The sequence below is a fragment of the Nansenia antarctica genome (assembly GCF_963989245.1).
Source record: "Nansenia antarctica genome assembly, chromosome: 12".
NCBI classification, from domain to species: domain Eukaryota; kingdom Metazoa; phylum Chordata; class Actinopteri; order Argentiniformes; family Microstomatidae; genus Nansenia; species Nansenia antarctica.
Window position 1 is genome coordinate 18,109,306 of NC_137682.1, and position 26,593 is coordinate 18,135,898.

General features: G+C 49.1%; 1 protein-coding gene across 1 annotated transcript in view; it reads right to left on the minus strand.

Annotated features, from left to right (window-relative positions):
- ncoa2 (nuclear receptor coactivator 2) overlaps positions 1-26,593 on the minus strand; it is a 69,818-nt gene that overhangs the window by 29,117 nt on the left and 14,108 nt on the right. Inside the window, exons 2-7 of the mRNA XM_080542701.1 lie at positions 22,031-22,120; positions 11,699-11,806; positions 10,086-10,258; positions 6,484-6,587; positions 3,193-3,370; positions 1,350-1,538 (exon numbers count right to left, since the gene is read on the minus strand). Coding sequence (XP_080398827.1) covers positions 1,350-1,538; positions 3,193-3,370; positions 6,484-6,587; positions 10,086-10,258; positions 11,699-11,787 — 733 coding nt within the window. The 5' untranslated portion in view covers positions 11,788-11,806; positions 22,031-22,120. The remainder of the gene's footprint in view (positions 1-1,349; positions 1,539-3,192; positions 3,371-6,483; positions 6,588-10,085; positions 10,259-11,698; positions 11,807-22,030; positions 22,121-26,593) is intronic.

Genomic DNA, 26,593 nt, shown 5'->3' on the forward strand with positions numbered 1-26,593 from the left:
TTCTAACAATGACTTTGAAAACATGTTTTATTTTCATCAGCTGTTCCTCACTTACTGACAAACTAATTAAATATGTGACAGTCTGGTATTTTGGTCTCCGAGTTTTTTTGTTTTCTTTTTACAGATTATGAAAGTGCACATTGTAAGCTTTAAAAGTATGTGTCATACATTGAAATATTTAACATAGTTAAAGAAGATATGCTTATTTTAATGTTGGTACCGGGGAGAAAATTCGCTCTTAATCAAAACAGATGACTTTGCTACCATCACGTTAGCTGGCTAGCAGCTAACAAAAACATTGCTATATAACTGCATGTTTAGCACATCACATGCTGATAGAACATGAACATGCTAAAAACACATGACTGCACATTACTAGATGATCACACAGTCCCTGCTTTTGAACAGTCCTTAAACGTAAGCTTGTTTACAAGCCATGTATCACTACCACTCACACAAGCACAAAGCGGGAAGGCAGACTATACAGTGAATCAAAAACAAGCTGAATTCGCTGACATATTCTAAGTATTTAGTGATCCTAAAACTGTTGTTTGTTATATTGATTGGGCTCTTCAACACATAAACCTTCGTAATAAAAAAAAACAACGTAAAAAAACAAAACACGTTTTGGTCATTTTCGCGACTTGACGTTTCCCGACTTGTTACCTCCTTCACCAGACCCTGTCACATACAGAGTTTAGCAGAGCATAGTTTGCAGTCTGCTCTACTTTTTTCGTCGTCATCGCTTATCCTAAAATATCTCCAAACGACTGACAGTGCTCCTCCTCTGCCTACCTGCTACGAGAGGTTACGTTACGTTAAGTTTGTACCGGGAGAGGATGTATTGGAGTAATTTTACGAGTACATGAGCACAGTATCGGGTACGAGTATGAATACTGGTGTGGACCCATCGCTAAGCCACGCCTCCTTTGAAAACTCAGACAAACAAACAACGCTTCACTGACAGTGACTGACTGACATTCAATGACTTACAAGTTGGCAAATTTCTGATTTCTGATTTACCACAGCAAGTAATAGACATGTTTTTTTTTAAAGATGACAAGAATATTTAGTCTAGAAGCTTTTCACCATCAGATTGAGTTGTTTGTCCGAGTTTTCTGCCTGTAGTGACTTTTGCTGTCATATGATTGGACACTTTCTATTTTGGGGCGTGGCTTAGCGATAGGTCCATTGGTATCGGTGCATCCCTAGTGTCGTACCCTCTTTCGACCCTTAGATCCATCAATCCATCCTCCCTTTCCCCTCACCTTCTCCTCCCCCCTCCCCCCTTCCCTCACCTTATGTTGGTGCGGTGTGACATAAGGTCCGCCCCACCCCGCCCTGCGTACCTTCTCCCTCTTCCTTGATGGACTTGGGTTCGGACACGGCGAAGCACTGCATGGTCTCGTACTTCTGCTGGACCTCGTGGTCGTTCTGCTGCTCCTCCTGGTTGTCGCTGTGGGGGTTCACCAGCATGCGACAGTTAAACGTGTGGCTGTTCCTCCGCGGACCGTCGCTGGACCACGGGACACCGTTCACTGGAGAGATGGAGAGAGGGAAAGAGAGAGAGAGAGAGAGAGAGAGGGAAAAAAGTCATTATTGTGACTTAAACCTACCCAGGCGAAATGCCTGCCTTGATGGTGGGGGGTGGGGGGTGTTATGGCTTCTGTTTTGAATGTTGTTTTGATTTCACTTCATAGGATACAAGTCTATCCATCCTCATTTAGTTTAGTAGTCTCTCTCCTTGACTCCAAAAGGGCAAAATGTTTTTGTTTGTGTTGAAAATACTACAAGCACAGCAGTTTTCTCCTCGCCCTTCCATTCTAGTCATTAGTGTGTTTTTGTAAATACCAGACAACTTGAACTTCTGCGGAAAGAACAGTACTGGCTGTCCAGAACGAGCATAATTGAGAGGATAACAGACAAACACTTGCCGTGAGACACACAGACCCAAAGGGAGAGAGACAGAACAAGAGTGTGTGAGGGGAAACACTTGAGGGGTAAAAGATCAGTCTGATGAACACTTGGAGCCTTGAGCTCGATGCCACGGAAGTCCTCTAAAACGACCTTGCCGATCCCCCCCCCCCACACACACACACACACACCACACACCATCTGGTTCATGATCTCATTCAGCACGCATTGATAAGCCCCTGTATCTGGGACACAGCCCCGCCGCTGCTGCTCATTTCCAGGGTGCTCCGCGGTGCCACCCAGCTCAGAGACATGAGCTTCAGAGGAGCACCACAGAGACGTGGTGATGGGGGCACTGACATACATTACCACCGCCTCTTATGGGGAAGAAATGAGGAGAGAGAGAGAGAGAGAGAGAGATGGGGGGGAATGGGAATAAGAGAGGGGAGGATGAGAATGGGAGTGAGAGAGAAATATGAGTGGGGGGTGGGGGGGGGGGTAGAAAAGGGGCAGAGGAGAGAGAGAAATAGAGAAATAAAAAAAGGCAGATACGAGAGTGAGGGAGAGGGAACATGGAAATAAGAGATCAACAGGGAGAAAAGGAGGGCAGTACAAGTAGAAAGCAAAAGAGAGAGAGGGAGGGAGGGAGAGGCGCAAGGGAGAAAGAGACAGAGAGTGAGAGAATAATACTGACAGGAGTGAGAGAAGCGGAAAAAGGCAGAAAATTAGAAGGAAAAGAATGGCGAGCAAGAGAGGGACTGGCTGCATTAGAGGGCCAAATGGGAGGGGAAGACAGAGAGAGACAGAGACACAGACAGAGCCTGAGAGAGCCTGAGACAGAGAGACAGACAGACAGACAGAGCCTGAGAGAGAAAGAGACAGAGAGAGAGAGAGAGACAGACAGACAGACAGACAGAGCCTGAGAGAGACAGACAGAGAGAGACAGACAGACAGACAGAGCCTGAAAGAGAGAGAGACAGACAGACAGAGCCTGAGAGAGAAAGAGACAGAGAGAGAGACAGACAGACAGACAGAGCCTGAGAGAGAAAGAGACAGAGAGAGAGACAGACAGACAGACAGAGCCTGAGAGAGACAGAGAGAGAGACAGACAGAGAGAGACAGACAGACAGAGCCTGAAAGAGAGAGAGACAGACAGACAAAGCCTGAGAGAGAGAGACAGAGAAAAGGTAACGGGAAGGAGAGAATGATGGTGACGAGGATGACAGAGGGAGAAGTAAAAAGGAAGAGGAGTTAAGAGGAGTCAGATGTGTGACTGACCCAGACTCTTCGGCAGCAGGTTCTTGATGAACTCTGCGTGGTCTCCCACATGTAGAACACTGTAGACGCTGGTGTTCATCAGCTCCTCCTGGTTGTAGCGCAGGTACTGGGTCACGTTCTCCGACACAAACACGATGTTCCCCTCCATGTTCACCACAAAGAAGAAGCCGTCCAGGGCCTGAGGGACAGAGGCGGGAAGACGAAAGGGTTTTTAGACAATGGTACACATCGATTTCAATGGATCATTCGGGTGTTGACTAGAGGGCAGATAGAGTAGAGAAAGAGAGAGAGAGAGCTCCACAGAGCACCAAGTGAGGTGTTTGAGATGAGTACTGTATGTAGAAGTACATTTCCCCAGAGGACTAAGGCACACAAAATCCTACACATTCAACATCAGTATCTGACTGTGTTCCCCTACGAAGGACTGGTTTATAATAATAGCTTCCCGAATGGTGCAACCTTCCTTTGAAAGGAAAACACATCAGCTTTCAATGGATGGCTTTTTTAAAATTATAAAACACTGGCCTTTGATGTCGTTAGCGGAAGGACGGAACATTAGAAATGAGAGGAAATGAAAAGTAAAAAAAAATAAAACAAATGAAATAAAAAAGCATTATTAGAAACACAATGGGCAAGATAATTGTTGTTTTGATATAAAGCCATGGGCACTGAAGGCATGCAATGATATCTCTGCTGAGTGCTTCGGCGGCCCGGCCCGGGGACTAATTGAGTGAGCTGTGTGACAATGGTGTGACACTAACAATCAGGCAGCAGTACATTGACTCTTTAATTCTGCTCGTCCACAATGGGAGTGCTGTAATTATACCACAGAAGAAGAAGGAACAAGTCCCGTTCTGCCTCTCTCAAAAGCCCCAATTCCTGGTGTCGTGGGGCTGGATTTTCTCTCAAACTAAATGTGAAGGACTGCAAAATCTGGATCTAGGAGGACAACCCCAAACCAAAAATCCTTCTTCCGACCGAGACCGATTGAGAAGAGAAGGTTTATTTTTTTTTACGAGGAGGACGTTGGAGTGAAGCAGGTGGTGGCGTCTTTAACGGGCTAAGTAGGAGACGGTGCACTCCGCTGCCAGCATACTTCAAGTGGAGTTGTGTTGAATGGAGACAGACCAAGCTATATGGAAGCAGCTGCTCTTCCCCATCCCCAGCAGCTGCTCTAACCCTTCCCCAGGCTTGGGTAGAGCCTGCAGCCCGGTGATGTTGGGGAGATAAGGGCAGTATTTGCAGGAGGGGGGATAATTGAAAGAACACAGCCCCGGGTCAGCCATTAGAGGCAAGATGGTGTCAATGAGGCCATCAAATGGCACTAGCCCCCTGAGGAAGGGGGGGAAGGGGGGGGAGGGGGGGTAGCTGTAGCTGTTTGTAGCTGTAAAGGCACACATGGCTGGCTGGCTGGCTGGCTGGTGTCAAGATGGGAGCCTTGTGCCAGAACTTCACCTCACGTCTCAGGAAGGAAGAGGAAATGAGAACTAATTCTGAACAGGCACTCAGGGCCTCCCTACTGGCCACAAACACAAACATGAGGCTGGAGCATGCCGAGCAGGGGAATGATTAACAGGCTCCTCCCCCGCCCTCGCCTTGTCTTCAAGGATTCCGCTTGCATAATGTTTCGACTTAAAAAACAGGGATCGTTTCTGTCTCGACATCCGTTCGACGTAGGGTCAAACGAATCCAAAACGCAGGAGAGAGAACAGGTCAGTGTTTTCTGTGAGGAGAGGATCACGTAATGGACACGCGGGGGGGAACGGATCTAGAGCAAGCCGTCTCCAGAGCCCACCTTTATTCAGACGTTTTAAGTCTTATGTAACAGTGCAAACCAGCTCTGCAACTCACTGATTTCAAATGCCCTGATTCAACATGCAATTGCGACATGAATAAACACTGTTAAGCAAGTTGCGAGGCAAGCAAACACACACACACATAAAACACACACACACATTCTCTTTTCTCTCTCTCTCTCTCTCTCTCTCTCTCTCTCTTTCTTTGCCTCTGACTCTTCCTAGCTACCCCGCTCCTCTGCCAGATGAGTGTTGCGTAACCCAGTGTACAGTACAGTGCGGCCCGGGGACTGCCTGTCTGTTTGCTCGCTCGCTTGCCTGGCCTGTCACAGCCCCCCGCTGGGAGGGATGTTGTTAGCTTCTCCCCCTCCCCTCCTCCTCCTCCTCTGAGACATGCTAACAGCGCTAACGGGTCCCCCTGTAGGGACGCACGCACGCACACTCCACCCTTTTTTTTGTACAATGCCCTTATAAACAGGGCCTGGGTCCTTGGGCCTGTGGGGGGGGTTAAACCACAAGCATGCTGTGATTTTCACAAGGCCTCGCTTGTCAGTCAGTGTGAACCCACGAAGCTGGCACGAGACACCGGGCGGGCCGGGGCCCTGGGTGAGGGGGTCAGAGTGCACGTGGGTGACGTTTCCTGCAGACAGGGCCTTGTGTCTGTGTGTGTGTGGAGTTTTAATGAGCTCGGTCGGAGGGGTCCGCGGGGCTGCGGGGGTGTGAAACCGCCGGTCCCCGCTATCGTTTGTGGGCTGCTAACAGATGGGAAAGCAGGCAGGCAGGCAGCTACCGCGGCTATATTTAGGCACGAGTTACATGTCGATTCAGTGACGCTGGACCTGGAGAGCTATAAATATTCCCTGACAGGACAGATCTTGCAGTGAACAGAGGGAAGAAGGGAGTGAGAGAGTGAGAGAGAGAGAGAGAGAGAGAGAGAGAGAGAGGGAGGGAGGGAGAGAGGGGGCTGAATGGACTGATTCATCCGCCGGGCTGTTGCTTGCTTTGCCGTTAGACGTCACCACTTCAGTGGCCCTTTGCACAACAGGCCCATTGCACAGCCCAGTGATTTAGTGCCGGTCCAGGGCAGAAACAACTCGCACTCCTCCTCCTTTGTCACACACACGCACGTGCACACACATAACGACGGCGTCGACGTCAGATTTACAGCGTGATGCTTTTTTCATTTGAAAGCTTGAAGGTATAAAGAAAGATTCATGGAAGAAGGGGGGTATCCCTCTAATAAAGGAAAAGTCGCTCACTGGAAACACTTAAGGGTTCGAAACGCCCGTCGTCACGCTGAGGATAGCGTCCCAGAACAGCGTGGAGGAAGAGCGATAGGCTGGACGGTAAGTGGATGCTTGAAACCTTCGAGTGTCAGTACTCGGTGTACGGTTAAACGCCTTGTGGGATTACCCCGTTTATAAAACGCGTTAGCCGTTAGCTCTTAGCCATCGTCGCCCTCTATCCACCCAGAGAGAAGAGAGACGCCACCCACCTCCAGCATCATTGGTCCCAGGGCATCTTTGTCGATCAAGCTTTGGCCCGTCGACGAGACGTCGGCCTTCTGCACCTCCTCCTCATTGGCCGCTGCAGCTTTTTCTGTTGGGAGAGATAGACCAATCAGAACCTCCGAACAGGATGACAGACATACAGTAAACACACACCAGTTAATAAAGGATACTCAAAACATACTCAAAAAGGGGAGGGAAATATTCAATCCAGTTATGAAACGCTAACATTTTCCCTCACGTGTGTGTGTGTTCCTATTGCTCCAGTTGTGACCTCAAAAACCTCCCTGTAATATTTCAGTTCACACAGAGCTTACATGCTTTTTCAAGGGGGCCAACTGTGGTATCGTTCGGTACTACTGAGATTTGAGTGCAGGGAGACAATGGCGTCCCCCTCAAACGATTTATTTTTCCTTTTAAACGGCCCCATGTGCGCACTTGTGACAAAAAAACCTTTTAACATTCTCAGTGATCTCACAAAGCATTCACACACCGCGCATTGTCCAGAACACAGGTACTTAGCAACTGGTGAGGTGAAAGGTTAAGGTAAATGTGTGTGTGTGTGTGTGTGTGTGTGTGTGTGTGTGTGTGGCCGCACGCAGCTGACACGCAGGTAGCAGCTACGAGATGGATGTCATTGTCAGCGCACAAAAAAAGAAGAAAAAGAGCCATTATGGAAAGATGGAGAGCGTCGGTCTCCTCCACAGAGTAAACATGTTTGAGTGGTTGAACGGGAACATCCTATGCTACGCTGGCTAAACCCACTGTATGTACCCAGACAAAACACATAACCTACAAAAGCCTCATTATGGAAGTTAACCTATATAAAATCATTTTGTGATTTCTATGGAATAAACCACTGGGCCAAGTCCACGTCTTTTATGCGGGGGGGGGGGGGGAATAAGGTCAGATGAGGGTTATTTTCCTCAGAACTCACCGAATCTACATAATTTAAGAGCATCTCATCTACAGGTCCAGCGACATGTTTCTAGCGGCAGTACGAGTGGTATGGGGGAGGTTTTTTGCCCTCAAGGTAACACAATGAGGCACACTACATGGAGTAAAGCCACAGTGAATCCTATCCTCTACCTGCAACGCCCCCGCCCCCCCCGCCCCCCCCATCTCATGTGAGTGATTGGGTTAATAGCCGTGCGGTGCAGCCTTATGTTGGGAGCACAGTCTGCCCTACTTCTAGAGGAGGGAGATGGTGATGAGGATATACGGAGGCCTGCGGGACGAACGGCGGCGGCGCGGTGGAGAAGAGAGTGTCACACCGCGCCAGTGTGACGTGCCACCATATGGTGGTGGAGAGAGAGAGAGAGAGAGAGAGAGAGAGAGACAGAGAAAGAGAGAGAAAGAGAGAGAGAGGGACAGAAACAGAGACAGAGAAAGAGAGAGAGAGAGAGGGAGAGAGAGAGGGAGAGAGAGAGAGGGAGAGGGGGAGAGGGAGAGGGAGAGGGAGGGCTTGGGGCCAGGAGAAGTGGGAGAAAGGAGGAGGAGGGAGGAGTGGAGGAGAGGCGGCCTGAGGGAAGCCAGTCGTGTGGTGACTGTGCGTCGCAAACACACGCACGCGAACACATTTTTGGGACGGAATTCGAAAGAGGGAGTGTGAGAGAATGGCCGTGGCGAGGGCGAGGCGGCGTGCTTCCTCGCGCTGCTCGACGCACGCACACGCATCCGTCTCCTTCAGTGTTAATGGGGTGTGTATCAGCAGGCCCTCAGCAGGCCCAGCGGGCCCCAGTCAACCAGCCCAGCTGCCCTGAGTACAGCCCCATCACTCACTGTCCCGCACCGAGAGCACGGCCTCCCTCCCCCACCCCTCCCTCCCTTCTTCCCCCAGAGCCCTTCTAACTACCTCCACTGCCGTACTAGGGCTTCCCGCTTATCAAGGAGACCAGCGGGCCCCGCTGAACATGCCGATGACTCAGACTTTGAACGGAAGTGAACAACTGTGTACTCTAAAGACCCCCCCCCCCCCCACACAAAAAAAACCACCCAACAACCTAGCAACCAATCACAGCTCCGATCCGATCTGGTCCTCGGTTGATCACAGCTGCGGCCTGGTTCGGCCCTCAGCCAACCCTGAGGGTGGGGGGTGGGGGGGTGGGGGTGGGTGGCGGCGGGGTGGCGAGAGCCCTCTGCATCTCCCCTGGCTATAAAACACTCGGCTATGCTATTAAATAATAGACCACATCAAGTAGCCTAATCAATTACTACCCCGCATAGAGCCCTACACTGTATTAAGACAGAAAGCGCTAGACAACTCCCGATAAGTAACTGGGCATAAGTGGAGCACAAATCCACCAGGAATTCAATTAGGTGGATGTATGCAAACAGCACGACATGAGCACACAAGAGCTGAATCAGCCGCTGCCCCTAGGAGGGGGATTTCTTTGAAAGGCCATCATCAAAGCGCATCGCATCCTCTTGAAGAGCTCCAGATTAGACATTCTTTCTGCTTGTTACGCCACATTTGTGTGATTCAGCCGTATAAGTGGCGAAGGGTTGTAATTCATAAATACCGAGTATGTTGACGACGGTTAGCCTAATTCCGATAACTGCATTTATTTTTAAGTCCGGAGAATCCCGTGCACCGACATACAGTATGAAAAAAAAAAGCTCACCGTCAAACACACGCACTCCTCTCCACCCCCCTCCCCCAACCCCCACCCTCCTCCCCAACAAAAGGGAAAGCAAATGAGCAAAAAACAAGACATAACATTCTATTCTAAGAATAAACGGAGGTCTAAATGGAGAGTGAACAGTACAGCCGGTTTCCTTCTTTCATGGACGTAGAAAAAACAAAACAAACAAAGGAAATTGTTGAGGAGGACAAGGCCGCCAGCTACCTGCGTCTGTAACAAGGTGTCTGGGATAAGGAGCCGGCGGTGGAGTGGCGTAGGGAACAAAAGCACAACAAAGCACAAACCAGGACCTGTTTAGCCCTTTCCCTCAGTGGTCGATGGACAAACACAATTACTGCCTTCTGAGGGAGGCAGAGGTATCACTCCAGCCTAGCATGATCAGGGGAGGGAGGGAGGGAGGGAGGGAGGGAGAGGAGGATGAGGGAGGGATTGACAGACGGTAGCCAGTGTGCTGTGCGGGTTTTTGCATCACATTGCTCACCATTACATAACATGGGGGCTGAGTCACTGACAAACCTACACCATCAGCCAGCCTGACTCACATAGAGGCTGAACACTATGGCTAAATCAACCCAGCAACCTACCTACCCACCCCACCATTAAACACAGCCTGAAATCACACACACACACACACACACACACACACACACACACACACGGTGGGGCTTGTAAGGTCTCTATAGGTTTATATTGATCGTATATCGATTGGCCCTTGATGTTGAACGGGGAGGCCTTTGCACTTAAGAGGACCTAACCCTTGGACAATTCGGTGGTGACTAAGCATCTATCTGGCTGGGAGATACGGCTTGGCGCTTGACGTCTTTATGGCTGATCCAGTAGCCTTGAGAGAGTGAAAGTGAAACAACGACGGACGGACATACAGACACAGAACAAAAGGTGGCCTGATAACGACGGTCGGCCATGGTGGCCGTGTTGAATAGTACCTTGCTCCTTTATTTGTCGAATCTGCTTCACAGTTTCCTTCAGGATTGCACATTTGTCAGGCTTGACATTGAAGTTGTCAATGTCGTTGAAGTTGGCGAAGATCAACTCGGCGAGCTCCTCGATGTATTTGTTCTCGTGCTCGCGGTTTCTCTTCTCGTTGCTTCGCTTGGGGCTGTGAGAGAGACAAACGGAGAAGCCCAGTGTGAGACCGTTAAAACAGAGGAGAGACAGAGAGAAGTAGTCCATCCACACAGTGCAAGGATAGAGAACACAGAGACTGAGTGAGACAGAGAGAGAGCGACCGACAGACGGACAGACAGAGACAGAGAGAGAGAGAGAGAGAGAGACAGACGGACAGACAGAGAGAGGCTAGCAGCTCCACATTCCTGATTCAGCTCACAGCAGGAGGGGAGACGGAGAAGAACACAAAGGAGGACATCAAAGAGGAGAAATCTACAGAACTACATCGTGTTCCAATGTCATCACTCACTTCTGATCATTCAGTACACAAAGAGCCTATGAATTTCTGATCAAAACTAAAAGCGCTGGGAAAATGGAGCAACTTTGTACATCTATTGGCAGTTTCTCCCCCGTTATGTGGAGTGCTTAAGGAGGTCCTGTGGAGGAAAAGGACTTAAGACTCCTGGCTTGTGCTGAGGAGACGCCATACTACGCACACGCTACTTCATACAGTACCCACTCCTAACCTTGACAGAGGGCCGAGTCAAACTGTAACCACAAACAAATCTAAATATACATCTGGCCCCTTCAGCATTTTTTTTTTTTCATTTTTCTGTTTGCAAGCATGGAAAGTTGCATCAATAAAGATGACACATCCCTTGTTGTTCTATGAATGAATTATGTAGATGTGGAGTCTTCACGTCTCTCTGCTAGCATGTGAGAGGGCACAGTCGTCTATTCATAGGATCTAGACTTCTGTGGGGCCCTTTTGCTCTATAGGGTTATGAGTAACACGCTGGAATTGGAATGTATAAACAAAGGTGAAGCCATCCAGCTGAAGCAGAGAGTCCTGAGCTGTCAAACAGTGTTACCAGAGCAGTAGCCTCATAGAGACCAGGCGTTCCTAGCTTGGAAAGCCTGGTAAAAAAAATCATTTCCTGTAGCTACAAAAGGGGTGGGAACCTGTTTGAAACCTCGCTGCACGTCAAACCAATCAAATAACTAGGCGAATGCCTTCAATCGACTAGATTTTGCACAGAATTCGTTTTAGGGTTTTCTTGCAATTTCATCAATCTTACAAGCAAGCAAGTTAAAGCTGGCAAACAAAATAGTCCCTACTGAAAAAGGAGGGAAGGCTAAATAGTCCTCGGAAAAGACGAGGGCACATCATAACAACTACTCATTGACAGGCATGTGGGGGAGGGTTCTTGGAATGAGGCATCCAATGAATGATATTGCGATTATCTCCCAGCGCCCATCTCTCCATCCTGGTTCAATCCAAGCCAGATCGGCTCATCAAACAAGTCTCCAGACCACAAGAAGTAGGTGTAGATTTGAAAGTACGGCTACGTGACAACCGTCTAACCTGATAGCTCATAAATAGACTGAAGTGAAGTGTGGAGGGCAGTAGATACAGTAAGTGTCTTCTTACCTGGGACCCAGTAAGTCGGAGGAACATTCTTTGCGTTTCCGAGATTCTGCCCTCGCAGGGTCAGAGGGGTTTTCACTGACTCCACTCATCCTCAATGCATATCAGCGTCTGTGAAGGAACACACACACACACACCTTTTTAGACAGAGAAAACACAACAGGCAAACAAACATTTGTTTGGCCATAACTGGTTTCAACAGCTAACGTTGGTGTTGGTAGGCAGACCTGGATGCTGGGGTGACCTGGATGCTGATTTTGGGGAGTAAATGGTAAATGGACTGCACTTATATAGCGCCTTATTCCAAAGTGCTTTACAATGGCCTCTCATTCACCCGTTCACACACCCATTCACACACCAATGGCGGCAAGCTACCATGCAAGGCGCCGGCCCGCTCATTGGGAGCAATTTGGGGTTAAGTGTCTTGCCCAAGGACACTTCGACATGTGGCCAGCCGGGGCTCGAACCGCCGATCTGCCAACCTAGAGACCATTAGACGCCAGCTCTACCTCCTGCGCCACAGCCGCCCCAGTTGTGGAGTCTAACATGGGCTAATTGCAGTGACACACACATATATACACAGCTATACACACACTGCTACCCACGCCGCTACACAGACGCACACACAGACACCACGCACACCACACGTGTTCAGATGTGTGCCCGTGCTGGGGATATGGGGGGGGGGGGTTGGGGGGTCACTGGTTGATCAACTGCAGGAGAAACCAGTGAAAATGGAGCGGAGAAACGGATTCAATTATTTCCCTCTGATGGCACAGCGCTCCCCGGAGACGCGGCAAACGAGAGCAACGCCGAGACGGGGAGACGAGGCGGAGGAGGAGGAAGGGCTCCCCACCTCACCCCCCCCCCCCCCCCCCAAACTGTGTGCTCAAATACACGGGGAGAAAAAAAACAACACTTAACCACACGGGGGCTAAATCACACCAAGGACAGGGGCCCTGTGCACAAACCAACAACTGTCCACAACACAAGACGCGTAGCCTACATTCGTAACACGATTCTTCATCCGGCGTTCCGCGTTTCAGCCGGGCTCTGTATAATATACACTCGCTCGGGTTCGTACCCATTTCACGTTTCCCCCCGTATCTACGGGAGTCCCTTTTGTCCCCCTCTGAAGAAAGAACGAGACGCGTTCCTTCCCTAACCCCTGTTGATCCACACTCAGACATACTCGACTTCATTAAAGGGCTGTCTGGGTACACGGACCATTTCACCTCCTGCGACACGGGCCCCATTAATCAGTGTGTCTGGCCCCCTCCATCATCATTTTCCTAGTAATAAAATGTCATGTTAACCATGGAGACGACGTCCTTCTGGTGCCTTCCCCAGCACACCAGCGCTGTGATGCACTCTGAGCCCCTCCTCCGCTCTCTCTTAACCATGGGAACAACGGCGGTCCGTAGCACACGGTGTTCGGTGCTCTCGGGGCTGTTACGTAACGCAAGACAGCGCAGCACAGTGGCCGCCGCCGCCGCCGCGCTAGCGTTAGCGTAGTGTAGCGACAGACAAGCCTGCAGGTCGGAACTGCCGCTGTGCTGGATTGCAGTGGCCTACTTAAAGTCTAATGGCAGGGTCTGTGCTCGAATGGCTGAAATCAAAGCAGTGGTGAGGGAGGCAGAGAGAGAGAGAGAGGGGGGGGGGGGGCATGACTGTGAAGGGGAAACACATGCAGGGGGGCTCCGCTTGCTCTGCTTGGTGGCTTTGAATATGCCCAGCGAATGAGGACAGATGCTATCGCCACCGTCTCTGCCTGAGTGAACGCCGTGCAGACGGAGAGTCTATGGACTCATTAGGGAACAAAGAGGCCGAACAAGATACTGATAAACAACAATAATGGGTCATCGTGGCTAGTGATGCTACATGGGGGTGCCTTGACGGTTCGGCGCTGTACACAGTCCCGCTGTACAAGTTTAAACAGAGGATATGCAGGTCTTTGATGATATTGCAGAACGAGACTGTCGAGCTAACATACTGTAAAGCAGCAGGCGCAATCCCATCGGTTGTCTCTCCCGTCTCTTTTCAGTGCGAGTCACGAAGGGGGGGCTGCGGAATCTGATTGGCTGTGCCTACCCCCCCCCTGCCCCTGCCTGCAGTGCTTTGGAGCTGTTGAGGAGGCGATTGGTTTGTTTCCGTTCTCCTTGACTCGGTGGCGTCCGTGTGGGGCAGGCGTCCGCGGTCGTGGGAGAGCGGGCCACCCTGACTGTGGCGACTGGGCACATCTCAATGACAACACCAGAGACAGTCAAGTGGTGGGGCCCTCTGTCCTGGGATAGGCCAGCTCTACTCCCACAGTAGGTCCTCCAGCCCAGGGTAGCTATAAACAGTTGGGGGGGTAACTACAGTACCATTACTGTCCTGTACATGTCATTGAGTTAATGATCTGGAGGTGAGCCTATAGGGGAACGTTTATGGACTAGCGTGGGAGTGAGTGCATCATGTGTTGTCGTTGTCCCGGGTTAACTGGAGATAAGCAGCACATTTGTTTGTTTCTCGTGTCAAGGAAAAAATAACAGTTACACTAAAAAATTCAGATCTTTATTTGTCCCCTGTGGGCCTTGTGCTGTTTCCTGGTACAATAGACTCGTTCAATACAGTAGTGCTATGAGAGACTGTTCACAGAAAGGGATTATGTCTCGCTAGGATATGACCCGGAGGTATAGGCTAAGTACTCGAGGAGGGATCCGAGAAAACGCACGGGAACGGTGTTGTTCTGCGTCTCAGCTGCTGTAACGGGATTGGTGGACAGAGACTAGGCTTTACCATACATGGTGAGGGGGGGGGGGGGGGGGGCGGCACAAGCAGGAGATCGAGGAAAAAGGCAAATAACTCCGCTAGCATGTTGTGGAAGAGCGTGGCGAGTTCAACACACTAGAGAAGGGACTTGCTTTGCTCATGAAGATGAAGATCACAGCTCTGTTCCGTGGCTTGACTGGGCTCATAAGCTTGGAACTCCCAATGAAAGCATGTCTAATGGTTGTGTTACGGTCGCTGTAATTACGAACTCAACACTTTTTTTAGTCAGATAGGTCACAGGGACTCATATTGAAACTGCAGTGGAGAGTGTATTGATTGCAAGTCAGCAGGTAGGAAATCAGGGAGACGTGCGGTACGACATACAGCAGCTGACAGCGTCTCCGTACCCCCGGAGCGGCTTCAGGGCGAGCAGAAGACGACACTCGGTGTCGCAGAGCTCACGGTTTTCGACAGACTAAAGAAACCGATTCCCTGCCCTTTTTTTTCACCGCATGCATCTCACCCCGACGGCTTATCTGACAAACGAAACAACGACCGCAATGGCGTCAAAATTGAGTCAGCACTCGGTTCACTGTGAATAAAATCAATAGTATGTCATGCTCTAACCAACATGACCGAGTGACTCGCTGTAGATTCGACTAACCGAGGTCTCAGGTGCTCGCACGCACCAAATTCACTTACAAGCAGTTACTATGGTAATGGTGTCATCCTAATTGCCACTGCTGTGTCCACATACAGTATGGGCGCGCTCAGCCACGCAGACATTTACTACAGAGATGACGTCTATACCGTGTATGTTTAACACCAGAGTGATGGCGATGATAATAATAATTAATCTAATTTAAAAGCTCCTTTCTCAAACCCTGCACAGAAAACAAGGAGAGGAAAAAAGAAAAAGAAAAAAAGAATCGTATTTAAAAAATAAATAAAAAGGTGTAATATATATGACAATAATATTACAAAAATAATAGCCTATATATAATATAGCCTAAGAGCTCAGGCAGATATGGGGAATAGTGATAGTCAGGACCCATGCCATGCTGTACGAAGGCGAGTCTGAACAGATCGGTCTTGAATGTATGGACAGTATCAGAGCATCAGGTGGCTGGGGGAAGAGAGGTCCACAGCTTGGGTGCAGCAACAGAAAAGGCTTGGTCACCAAGTGTGCGTTGCCTAGTGCGGGGTATGACGAGGACATCAGCATTGGAGGGGTGTAGGGGTGGAGTAGATCAGTTGGGTAGGCTGGAGCCAGGCCATGGAGTGCCTTAAAGGTGAGGAGGAGGATCTTGAAGGAGGTTCTATATTTTATGGGTAGCCAGTGAAGTTGTCGCAGGGTGGGGGTGTCAGGGTTTAGTGTGGGTGTGGGTGATGATGATGATGATGATGGTTGGCGTCAAGAGGCCGCTACCACGTCCGCTAATGATACACACTGCTAAGAGTAATTCAACGACTGTTCTTATCGAATAGGTTACGGGTGATTGAGACACTGAGATTAAGCTCAGTTTAACATTCTCTCACGCATTTGGTGACTATAAAAATGCGGATAAACGTGAACCCGTAGTTCATGCGACTAAAGTCAGACAAGAGAGACAGTCAGTGCAGCCTATGCACTGCATTAACTATTCACACCCACACACACGAGGAGATGAGCAGTCCAGCCCTTCACAGGGCTAGCAACCTTCGCAGACTCGCCAGATAGACAGACTGTTCCAGCCTTCATCCATACTATGGATTCCATAGCATCACATGCAGAGCCAGATACTGCCTCCTCACTCTGGAGGGGGGGGGGGGGGGGGGGGTGGAAGAGAGAGAGGGAGAGGGGGGGCTCAAAAGATCAAATCCACTCCTCCAGGTTTCTTCACCATACATCGCCGCACAAATCTAAAGCAATCCTAGCGCTTCCCGCAGTGACCTGAGGTTCGAGTGTCGGTCATAATTCTGCTGCTGGCTCGATAATGTGCCTGTGTGTTCCTGCATCAGTGACACCCCTGAGGTGATGGTCTAATCACCTTAGGTTAAGCCCCATCCACGGCTAGGCTAATAGAATTATACCTGTGGCCGTGCGCATCCACTTAACCCCGTTTCGAGAGAGAGAGAGAGAGAGAGAGAGAGAGAGAGAGAGAGAGAGAGAGAGAGAGAGAGAGAGAGAGAGAGACCGGCAGGTCAATAGAAGCATAACTTCATTAGCCTTCTGATTGATTGGCACCTCTAAAAGAGCCCTGCTGCCACCACTGCCAGTTCATCATGGCGTCAGCGCCGAGTTCATTAGAGAGTTAAGTCGCGGCGTATGTCAGTGATAAGGTTCTCTCAGACTGGGAATTATATAGCTAGGGGGTTAGTGGTGGCAGGATTCATACGACACGAGGCGGGCCGCTATTTTCTAAGTGAAATAAAAGTCAATTGCCCCTATGATTATGCTCTAACACACACTAAATCTTTAGAGTGCCGAGTGTCATTTTTCCATCAATCTCTTGGGTCACAAGGGACAGTAAGTAGTGGTGTCTGCTTTCAAACTGGGTGGATATCCTCCCAAACGTCCCTTTTCTGATTGTGTGTGCGCGACACACACACACACACACACCACACACACCACACACACCACACACCGAGTTTTGTCAACAAAGGATCAGCAGTTCAGTAGAATTGTGACAAAGATAAGTGTGGCAACCTTAAGGTAAGGTAAGTGAGATTACCAAAACATGTATATTCCTCAAATGATGGAACCGCAGTGAGTCTATCATTGCACTGCTGTAGTCCAGGGCTAGGAACTCAAGCAGCCATAAGATAAAAGGTTTCCACTTTCCAGTCATAACAGGCTACCATTTACATTAAATGACCCAACCTGCCCCCCGCCCCCCACCCCCACTCTCTCTTTTCATTACTGCTCTTCAACCCTCCATGACACCTGTCTGACAGCTTTAAGTGAAGGGTTGTTACGACAATTGGAAGACACGGCTGGCCAGGCCATAATAGGATCCCCGAGCTCTCAACAACAAGCACATGTGCTGCATAACAGTTCTCAAGTGGGTACTTGTTGAAAACAACAAAACAAAAAAATATTGTAAAACGTGGTTTAGGGAGTTATCGAAAAAGACAGACAATACAGAAATGTGACTCACACAAGGCCATCGAGCATGAGTCACTTCAAAAGTGATAAAAATCGATTGGCTGAGTGCCCGGGGTGCTCTTGATTGGCATGGCTGAAGGTTTGTGCGAGCGTGAGAGAATATCTTAGGTGACACAGGAGCAGGCTCCTCTAGTCTGTGAGTCAGGAGCCGCTCAGTCTGATCGCTTTGGAATGCAGCGAGAACTCTAGAACCACGGACAACTCTAGAACCCTTCTGAGGAGGAACAGTAGAACTGGAAGCCTGTGGGAGAGAGAGAGAGAGAGAGAGAGAGAGGGAGGGGTTTAGAGGGAGATACGACACCATGACCGCTCCATCTCCTCACAGAACCTCCCGTCAGAACCTCCTAAACCACTCTCAAAAGCCTCCGCACTCTGCTTTGAGGCGATATTTGGGAATTAGCCAGAAAGAACCAGTTTAGCTAAATTGCAATCGTAGGAGCCAGTTCCACAGATTTCACAGGAGCCGAAGTACAAGAGCTTTTTTTTTTTAACTGTCAAGTTAGAAGGCCTAGTTTTAATGTATAAGCCAAGTTGGACTACTTTAAAACAGCTAGGGCCTACGTCCATCTGCCTCAGGGACTAGCACATTAAAACAAATACTTCTCGCCGCGCCTCCTAATAAGCATGTTTGACTACTTCTAAACAGTTCTGCTCAACTGAAGTTGCAGCTGCCTTAACCACACAAAGACAGCGAGCTGAGCCAAGTGTGCCGGAGGGGGGGGGGGTCTTAAAAACACTGAATCACCCATTCCTGTCATACTACAACAGCCTCTGCCAGCTACTGGCAAGGAGGGGGGCATGTGCCAATGTGCCATGCCTGTAATCATGTGGGTTAGGCGGGCTTAAGGGCCCAGAGACACACCCTGTGCTTATGGGGCCCTGCTTCCCCTGTGTGTGTGTGTGTGTGTGTGTGTGTGTGTGTGTGTGTGTGCGGCATGACTGTGCATTAAACTGCATGTCAGATCAAATTCAAGAAGGGGGGGGGAGACCTTTTGAAGTCTTTAAAAGGCACTATAATGAGAGCCTTCTTGAGAAAGCACTGTTAAAAACTGCACTGATGGAATACTGAACAATGTTCTTCTTCTCCTGACCCCAAATGGCTCTTTTTCCCTCCATATGGGACAGAGGGAGGAGGAGGAGGAGGAGGAGGAGGGGGAGGAGGAGGAGGAGGAGGAGGAGGAGGAGGAGGAGGAGTGAAAGACCTGTGGGAGTTGCATCACGGGCTATCATTTATTTTCCCCCAAACGGAGCGAGATCCGTCATGGGGGCCAGCGGAGCCCCGGCCAGTTCCCAGTGCTTCTCGTTTTACAGTTCAATATTTTTCATGGGTGGGAAGAGCAGGGGGAAGAGCCAAGACACACAGAGACGTGTTGGGACACGGTCAGCTGGTATTAAAGACAAACGGGGCTAATTACAAACATTAGCGATTTCCACGACAGGGGAAAGGGGGGGGGGCGGGGGGGGTGTGCACATAAACTCTCTGGCCTCACTGAGGACTTGGTTACCCCAAACCAGATGTGCTGATATCAGCTCTGGGTGTTAGAGAGGAAAGAGAGGGAGGAGGGGTAGCATGAGTTTCAAGTTGGGGGAAGCGTCTAATTCTTTTAAGGGGGTATGGGGATCCTCCACAAGAAAAATAATGCTTTGACAGTAACTGTAGGAGTTGTTTACAATCATAATCCATGAAATCAACACCATTTTGGTTAGAAACACATTTTTATACTCTAGGCTACTACTTGCAAAATTATGTTGTTAAAGGAGACGAATGTCATTGTTGCAAGATTTCACACCTACATTTAGATTTTGGACATTTAGCAGACGCCTTATTCCAAAGCGACTTACAATCTATACATTTGACTAAGTAAATGAATCATCAATTCATCAGTTATAGCAGGAAGAATAATCTAGCTCAGGCCAGGGGCCATTGGCAGTCGTACTGGAGAAACAGTACAAGGGGGGGGGGAGTAGAAATCTTAGGTGACTCAGTATAGGGGAAAGCAGGTGTCTCAGGAGGCGCAGTGCTGGGGGGTAATAGATGTCTCAGGAGGAGCAGTTAAAGTGTAGCCTGAAGAGATGGGTCTTCAGTCTCCGACGGAAGATGGGGAGTGACTCTGCAGTCCTGACAACCGTGGGAAGCTCATTCCACCAGCGGGGAGTGAGTGCAGTGAAGAGACGTGACTGGGCAGCGTGACTGCCATGTTGGCGTAGAGGTGGTGGGGCCAATCGGCCAGCAGAGGTGGAGGAGCGGAGTGAACGGGCTGACGTTTGGGGGGTGACCATTGCCTGCAGGTAGGCAGGGGCTGTCCCTTTTGCTGCCTGGTAGGCAAGCACCAGGGTCTTGAATCTGATGCGAGCTGCTATCGGGAGCCAGTGCAGGGTGCGAAGGAGAGGGATGACATGAGAACATTTGGGCAGGTTGAACACCAGACAGGCAGCAGCATTCTGGATGACCTGCAGAGGTCTGATGGCAGAGGCGGGGAGCCCAGCCAGGAGTGTGCGGTCACAGTAGAGCTCGCCACTGTGATGGAGAAGTCTTGGAGAGGGCAGGCTTTCCCAGGGATGAAGAGTAGCTCAGTCTTGTTAAGGTTGAGCTTGAGGTGGTGGGCTGACATCCATGTAGAGATGTCAGCAAGAGACATGCAGAGACACGTGTTGCCACATGTAGGTCAGAGGGGGGAGAAGCCATGTGAGGAGATTACCGAGCCAAGAGACTTCTTGTAGAGGTATACAGGTATAGAGGTATACACCTCCGCTTAGTATGAGAATAAATAATTCACTTAATATTATAACCACAGCAGTAACTATATAATTTTGGTACATTTATTTACATTTATTTGGGGGGAGGATTAGCTATAGGTCACTACACCCATAGAGAATGCTTTAAGAGTACACACCTGACAACTGAGCTGATGTTATTAATAAGATAAACTATTCTAAAAATAATAAAATAAAAAATAATAGTCATTAACAACACTAAGCTGACTGACATGTATGGCTCAGTGAACGGACAGACAGAGGAGATCAATGAGAAAGAGGTGGGGGCAGGGAAAGAGGAAGGAGAGAGAACACGAGCGAGGTCGAGAGGGATGAGAGGGAGCGAGGAGAGGAAGAACAGTAGTGGCATAGTAAAACCAGGCCACAAGTCCACTATCCATCTCTCGTCTTCTGCCATATCGCTTTTTCATTTATATTGTCATTTCAGATTGGTACAGATGAAGGAGAGGACAGCAGGCCCATGAGAAAGAGAGAGAGAGAGAGAGAGAGAGAGAGAGAGAGAGAGAGAGAGAGAGAGCCACACACACACACACTCAGCTCCCTGTCTCCAAGCTCTCCACTCCAGAATCACTGTGGTGTAATGGCCTTAAAGTGCCAGATTGCAACCCAGAGCCAGCCCCCCCCCCCCCCCCTTTACCGAAAGCTGATCGCATTCATGAATCTTTAACACTGACAGTCACTTCAGGATGCCACAGGGGGAGGGCCTGCTGTATAATAAACACATTAAGCAGAGGAAGTTGGGGAGGTTGGAGGTGGGGGTCGAGCAAAACAGAGGAGGGAGAGCAAAATTGATTTTACTCCCATAATTCAGCGACTCTCCACAACAATAGAGTCACCGATTCATCCGAGGTTCAAAGGAGGGGCTATACCGATGTCTTCATGAAAATCAAATTAGAAGAAAGAAAAGGTTAAACATCTCGGTGCTTGGAAACAAATGTGTTATGCTGTCAAGTGTCTGGTATCACAGAATCATCCGCCAACGTAGTGTGTGAAGCGTTTCCCTGCGCCGGGCTCAGGACCAGGGCTAAACAAGGACATGAGAGGAGATATATTTCAGCCGCTTCATAACATTTCTTTTGAAAGATTTCTTAAGCCAAATTATTATGAGAAAAATGTGGAAAGACATCGCTGCCAAACTCCGGGCTGGCCAAAGATCATAACACCTCAGATCTTACGTAATCTCCATTCAGAGTTAAGTAACTCGTCCTCCTGCAGCATCCAGATGCAGACTTCAAACACAAGGCTATGCTAAGTGTGATCAGGCCCCTTGTAAGCTGTAACTGATGTACGCTGCCAAGTGTTTGCAGTGTAAACTAAGGGTCATGCCGCATGCGGCCACTCGGACACGCACGGACACACGCACACAGACGCACGGACACACCCCCTCCGTCATCTGCTTCTAATGACAGCTGAGAAACTACTAGCCCGGCCTCTGATGAGATCGACACCACTGCCCCCCTCCCCTCCAAAAACCCTCCCCCTCCCCCTCCCTCCTTCTCCTTCAAGGAAAATCGCCACGAGTGAACAAGGAGGCAACGCTCAGCAATGCAGTTAGATATGGAGGCAGCACATAAACACCAACACCCATGTGAAACCAGATCCTTTGGGCTGAGCAGGATAGGAGGGGCCAGGGTGTTACGTAAGCGGAGCCGGCTCACCTTGGCTTCAGTCCAAAGAAGAGTCCCTCAGGGCATCGCTGCAGGGAGGGCAACGCTGGGAAATCTGTAAGCATCATCCACTTCTCTCTGCTGAGGACAAGGAGGGAGCAGGAGACAAACTGTCAGGTTTTCACATCCACGTTCAACGCTTCGGATTTTTTCCGAACACCGGTTTAAGTTAAGGAACCATAGATTCTTCACCTGTGAGATAGGAACCTAGGAGAGCTTATATACACGCACACACCCACACACACAATTTGCATCTACTGAGAGACTACGGCAGAACCAATACTCGAGTCGGAACTTAATTCAAACTGGAGGTTAAAGAAACTCACACTAATCTGTGTAGGCTACAGGGCCTGTTCCATCTCCTGCGAGAGTTGGCTGGCTTATTAGATGTTAACATGGAGCACGCCTTTTTAATTACCCCCGCCAACTAATTAGTGAAAAAAAGGATTTCAATCATATCCCTGATCCGAGAATTAGCCGGAGAAAAATGCAACTTGCTCTACAGCACGTGGTCATTTGGCAAAGCTGCAGGTAGCAGCTTCTATCGAACAGTTGAGTGAAGTCTCTGTTTGGGATGTTTCTCACATACCTGGCAACTGAGCTAGCTGAGGAGTGTACTCATATTAAGTGCTGATGTAATAGGAGGAACTCACAATTACACACATGCACAATTACAGTCAGAGAGAGCTATGAATGGCAATACGATATTCAGTACACAGCCACCAGAACTGATTAACATGATCCAATAAGGGGGTATGAAAAGCAGTGCCACTATCTAAAAAACTACAAGTCCCATGATGCACAATCATAAACCTCCATATCTGGCTCAGTACTCAAGCTAGCTTTGCTCTAAGTCTAAAGCCTGTTGACCATCTTTTGCATCAGCTAACACTGTTATAAGGAATCTGTTGAAAAGAGAGTTGCGATTTTGCCATGCCAAGTTTCTGTCAAAACATAGTCAATGGGCTTTAGCTAGCTCTAGTACTGAGCCAGATGCCACTTCCGACTTCTGCTCCCTATGAATGCCGACAAGGTCAACCCCTCAGTCCCCCTCAGTGAAAAAGGGGGTCGTGAGCACTCCAACAAACCGCCCAGAAAACGGTGGTTTAGGGAATGACTCGTGCTGCTTTTCTGTTGGTTAGTATTTTCTATAGGCCTAGTATGCTTGAATGAATTAGCATCACACTTGAGTGTAATACATCTATGGATGTAAAAATCAGCAAATAACAAATGTAATTTCATGTAGGCTCACAAAACAAGCTGTGTTAGGCTGTTAGCCTAGTTGACTAGCGAGTGTGTCATTGATTTTCAACAACGCTTAGCTTGCGCTTTTATTTTGAAGTGGCAAAAACGAAAACGGAGGTCAATGTTGGAATGAGCCTTTCGTTGTCGTTCAGAGACATGCCGACATGATCGCTGTACTTATGACTTGACAGCCATCACTCGTCTCAATCACAGAACAGCATGGGTTGCTTGCACTGCTTGATCGCTTCATCAAAAAAACTTCTTGTATTCGGTAATCATTCAGCCTTTTCACACCAAATGGACGAATACCGAATGTGCTTTTTTTGCTATTTTCGTCCGAATACATTCGGTGGCCGAACTGTCGGTGCATCCCTCGAATTGGCATCTAATGATAATTCTTCCATCTGGTGAAAAGCTGTTAGAGGCTGGTTGTTTGTGAGAAGGAGGGTGGATGGAAGGGGGTTTCCCCTTCATGTGATCTGTAGATTCAGTACCATACTGGGGAGGCCCCATTTACTTCTACCAACAATAACATGCTCAGAAGTTCCTCCCATCAGACTAATATCCCTTGCATTATATTTCAATGCTAGTCAGGTCAACCTTCAGAGTAGATTTGCATTTAACTCAAATATAATTGACTAGCCTACATTCAAATCTGGTCCAGGTCATTGTATTTTCCCATTTTCGAAACGTAAAGGGAGAAAACGAGTTCCATTTCCGTCTCTCTCTCTCTCTCTCTCTCTCTCTCTCTCTCTCTCTCTCTCTCTCTCTCTCTCTCTCTCTCTCTCTCTCTCTCTCTCTCTCTCTCTCTCTCTCTCTCTCTCTCTCTCTCTCTCTCTCTCTCTCTCTCTCTCTCTCTCTCTCTCTCTCTCTCTCTCTCTCTCTCTCTCTCTCTCTCTCTCTCTCTCTCTCTCTCTCTCCTCATCCTATAGAGGAATTTCCTCCACCGTGGCACATGCTGAGTATCAACCAGGCACACCTCACATCTGATTGGTCACTGCCATGATCAGGTTCCTCGCCCCCTGCTGTGGGGCGGGGCCTATGATCACATGTGTCAGTTTTGCTCCTTAATCTGAGATGTAGGATCAACACTTCACCTCCTCAAACAACAACACAAAGCTGACCTTAGTGATCAGTGTTTAGTAACTACTTGAACCCTACTCCTGTCAGATCTGCAGCACTCCCAGAGAAGGCAGAGAGCTCCTTTACCCTTCAAGAGCTTCCCTCCGCCTCCTAAACTGCAGCATACTTGGCTCGGGCGCAGGGAGGTGTGTTCAACACCGGGTTTAATCTCAACAACCACAGACAGCGCTGCCAGATCTGACACGGAGCTGAGCTGACTCACTTAACCGTTACACTGAGGACGGCTTCGGTGCAGTAAACAGTAACACTGCAGACTTCAGTGCCGTAAACAGCCTAGGCTGTATTTCGAAAGAATATTCACTCAGATTTGTAGATGCTTCGGTCTATAGCTGAAGATTTAAGAATCCACTGTAATATCAAAGTATAGCCTTACAAAATAGTTATATCAGAATTCCCCACAATGATCATGCCCTGCTTGTCTGCCTTCCTGCACATGTACGCCGACAGAGCCGGTTTAAAATGCTGACCAATAGGCTCACAATCCTGCCATCTGTAGGTATTTAACTGGGAGGTCAAAGTTCAACAGGCTTAAAAGTTCAAAACCCCTTTCTACACTCAGCCAATTAAAACACAGCTCTGAAGAGTTGCTGTCCATTTTCACAACCGTGTCATGAAAGCTCATAAAGGAAATTTGATTTATTTTTTTCCAGATGCTAAAATGTGGGCTACCTTTTCCCTCTACACGTCAAATGCACCTGGCTGGCTCGACACATAATTACACTGACGATCCTCATGTGAAAGTGATACTTTGACTTTCTGAGGAAATGAAACTAAAACCACATCTGGGCTCACATGAGAAGGGCTGGAGGGCTCGTAAAGACCAAGCCGCTAAGCCACATACAGCAGTGATACCCCAAGAGAGTCCTCTGTGGAGCCCCGACCACGCCGAAGGGGATGTCACTTCAAAACCTTGCGTGTGTGTGTGTGTGTGTGTGTGTGTGACTTTTGATCAACATGTTCCACCTCTGTCGCTTCCTCCCTCTTGACAGCTCCCATGTCTCCAGTCAGATCCACTTAGCGGAAGGACGTGATTGAAGGTGAGCAGGATTGTCCAAATCCAGAGCCGGCCGGGGGGGCGGTGGCTGTAATCCTGTACTTTCGCCCGGAGCTAGAGCAGAGAGAGACAGCAGGTGCCGCGGCTTCTGACCAGCTCTGTCACTGAGGGCTCGCTAACGAGGCAGCCGGCTAATCGGCCCACTCAGGAGGCTGAGGATTAGACCGGGGGGGGGGGGGGCGGGTGGCCAGCGGCAGATATTTCACCCCTGCAAGAAATTGACCATAATGGCCAGGTCATGGGGGCTAAACGCCAATGGAGCCCCCAATGGCTGCCTTTTCAATGGCGCCCTAATGGCCCTCTAATTCAATAAGACGTTGGAGCTCTGATGTCCACAGCCTAATAAACACTGGCCTGCCCCGTTGACTACCAATCCCTGGCCCCCGGGTCACACTGAGGCTTCTACTTCCTGGCTCTAATCAATAATCAATACTCCCTACCTAGGGGCCCGTACACAGTAATCACAGGAAGGTGTTGTGGGACACCAAAGGTCAGTCTATAGCTAAGAGGTTGGGATACGTTAGCGAACTGATATTATATGAACTAGTTTTCAGCTGGGCCAGGGCAGCATGGTGTAATAGCCCATAGCTATATTGTACGATAGTATGCCACTACAGTATGCTAAGTAGTAGCCTGACAGTAGGCTATTATAGTATACTACTACTGGCTTCCAGTCTTTGGGTTTCAACCCTCTGCTAAAACAATTGCCTCATTGCTTTAGCCGTGCTACAGTCGAGCCAAGTTGCCTGCACATCTGTTGCTCCAATAGGAATGGAGCCAGCTCATTTTGCCTTGAGTACAAGGGAAGGTAAACAGAGTGTGTTAACAGACAGTGTGTGTGTAAGAGCAATTACAGAACCAGAAGCGCTGATAAGACGGCTCATAAACAGCGAGTCACAACGCCTGGACTGGGGTTGGTTTCTGACTGAAACTAAACCGAAACGGGACTGAAATTCAAGCACGTCGTCTCATTGGGGAATGTATGACTTTGCTTACAGCTTTCCTTTTCAGATGTTGCACAACTCATCTTATGACCGGTACTCCTGCTCAGTCTTAGAGGGAACACACACACACACACACACACACACACACACACACACACACATTGTGCA